Genomic DNA, 2,586 nt, shown 5'->3' on the forward strand with positions numbered 1-2,586 from the left:
TCTAAGTTGATAAGGAGTGTGTGGCAAAACATTTTACCTGTAGCACTAAAGGGCAAATAAAAGACATTGAGAAATGAATAATTTATTTCAAGAAACTTCAATATTAGCTTAAATATTGATTATGATGTTCAATATTCACTCGCCTTGGTCTCCAGATGATAAAACATTATCACATACCGTAAGTGGCAACTTTCTGAATTAATAGCTGTCGTCTTTTTCCATTTACATGTATACCATAGAATCGTAGAGACTCTCATCAATAGTGGTTTGATGCCAGTGGTCCTCCAGTGGGTCTTTAATTTCATATTCTGGAATGGTTCAAGCCACCAACTCTTCTGCATAACAGATGACTTAGGCAGCAAGCACAGGGAGTAGGCAACAAGCACAGGGAGTTGGCGGGCACTCGATTCCTCCTCGGTGTTGTCTGTTATTCTTTATTCTATTTATATACTGAATGAAAATTGTCTGTTCTGGGAAATATAATACTTGGAGAGATGCCAGCCGTTTTTTTCTCCGATTCTGTGCACGTGAGACTATCGTGTTCGTGAGTAATATTGTGTATTGTAATGAGGTGTAATTAAATAACAGCATGGAAGGCATGTGTGAATGTATAATACTTTATTAGATTCAAAAAGGAATAGGATAGGGTGAAATGAACTATTAATCAGTTCTCCAGCCTTTACATATATTAATAATCCAAGAGCATTACATGCGTCTTGAAGGAAGAAAAAGTATGGAATAAGCAAACCTCAACAAAACATAGAAAACGATACAATAGGTAAATTGAGGGGAGGACTTAAGTAAACGGTACAGTCAACACCCCACAGTCGAGTACTCGCTAACTTTACCTGTTGAGCCTCTCGGAATATATATACAATACTCTCATCCTTACATACTCAGTCACACATCTAAAGCGTCTAAAGATAAGGACTGATAACGACTCGAAATATATTGTCAGCATATTATATCATTCAATATGTTATTGGCCTCTGCATAAGTGCGTCAGATCAACGATTTAAGATTTATGAAATAAATAGTTAAAGGTATTTTATCCACATCCATTGACACACAAACCAAAAAATCGCTGATCTTTTCGATATATCTATATATTTAAATAACAATCTCCCATCAGTTCTGTACATATATATCAATATATAAGTTAATGTGGGAGCACTGGGATGAGCCGTTATCCGTTATCCAGGTAAAGATATATAACATCAAGGTCAGCATACTTAAGGTTGTACAAGGACAATTTTCCCGTGAGAGAAATGGATAGTCAGGTCGAAGGTGTGAAGGAAGGGTTGCCATATAGGAGTGTTAATGTCTCAACTTGTTCAACCGAATCGGAGGAAGTTTCTCTCGGGTGCCCTGACGATGCGGGGGTACTGCTTCACCAGCATCTTGCCCTCGGGGATGCTGGGGGAGCCGACGAACTCGCTGGGGCCGGACAGGACGTTGAAGGCGCGCTTGGCCAGGACCTGGGGCTCCTCCTCGAGCTCCATGTCTTCGGCGGGAATCATCTTAGCCCAGGCCGCGGGGGAGTGGTTCATGGAGTAGCTGGAGTAGCCGTAGTAGTTGGGCACGACGTATCTCTTGCTGCGCTGGAGGCTGAGCGCGTCCTTGGCCTCGGCTTCGCTGCGCTTGGGTCTACTGGCGGCGGCAACAACGGCGGGCTGAGCGGTGGTGGTCTGCTGGGGCTTCTGGCTGTCGTCGCAGTTGTCGCAGAAGGAGGAGAGCTGACGGTCGACGGAGCGGCGGTGGCGGATGCTGTTGCGGGCGTTCTTCTTCTCCTCCTTGAAGGCTTCGAACATTTCGTCGATGTCTCCTTGGTCGATGCTGAAAGCGAAAGACCGCGAGGGTATTACACTTATTTGCTAAGGTGTGAAGTTTTGCAGAAAGAACGGGGTTAAGATAATGTTATAAATACAGCTATATAGATAGAGACACAGCATGTATTCCCATTACAACTTCTCGTCCTCTAAGATTTCTTCTGGATTGCCACATTTATCTACATCTTCCTTGGCAACAAAACAAAAGAAGGAAAAAAATTCTCATTAAAGTAAAAAAAAATCCCAATAAATGCAGATTGTACACAGAAGTCACACGCACACAAAATTATGAAACTGACAACAATAAATATACAGAAGCAGAGACCCAGAGCCTCCTTACATGACGGGCAGCTCCTCTTCGGGGAGTCCGAGGCTGAACTCCAAGGGGGATGTCTCAGAGCGTCCGAACCTGATGAAGTTGCGGTTGGGGCCGCGTCCGAAGCGGAGGAAGTTGCGGTTGCGCTTGTCCATGGCAGCGTCTCCGCGGCCGAATCTGAAAGCGAAAATCGACCGAATTTATTGGTGTAATTTTGGATTTTCTATAAGGATTTCCGCGTGAGGAATTTTGATTTGGATATTTTCAAATAATTACAATATCAGATTTAATACTTTAGATATTCGCATCTTATCGCATGTTTACGTGTATCATTTCATTTGTTTTCGTTAATCAATTATCACCTGTGTAAACTCACCTGAGGAAGTTACGGTCTCCACGTTTCTCATCACCACGTCCGAACCTGGAGATAAAGGGTATTAT

The 2,586-nt window shown here is 43.0% G+C and overlaps 1 protein-coding gene across 1 annotated transcript in view; it reads right to left on the reverse strand.

Moving 5' to 3' along the window:
- Positions 1-590: 590 nt before the first annotated feature.
- LOC119589081 overlaps positions 591-2,586 on the reverse strand; it is a 67,817-nt gene continuing 65,821 nt past the window's right edge. The window contains exons 3-5 of the mRNA XM_037937657.1: positions 2,522-2,566; positions 2,170-2,322; positions 591-1,836 (exon numbers count right to left, since the gene is read on the reverse strand). Of these exons, the coding sequence (XP_037793585.1) occupies positions 1,335-1,836; positions 2,170-2,322; positions 2,522-2,566 (700 nt within the window). The 3' untranslated portion in view covers positions 591-1,334. The remainder of the gene's footprint in view (positions 1,837-2,169; positions 2,323-2,521; positions 2,567-2,586) is intronic.

The sequence above is a fragment of the Penaeus monodon genome, chromosome 25, assembly GCF_015228065.2.
Source record: "Penaeus monodon isolate SGIC_2016 chromosome 25, NSTDA_Pmon_1, whole genome shotgun sequence".
Classification (NCBI taxonomy): Eukaryota; Metazoa; Arthropoda; class Malacostraca; order Decapoda; family Penaeidae; genus Penaeus; species Penaeus monodon.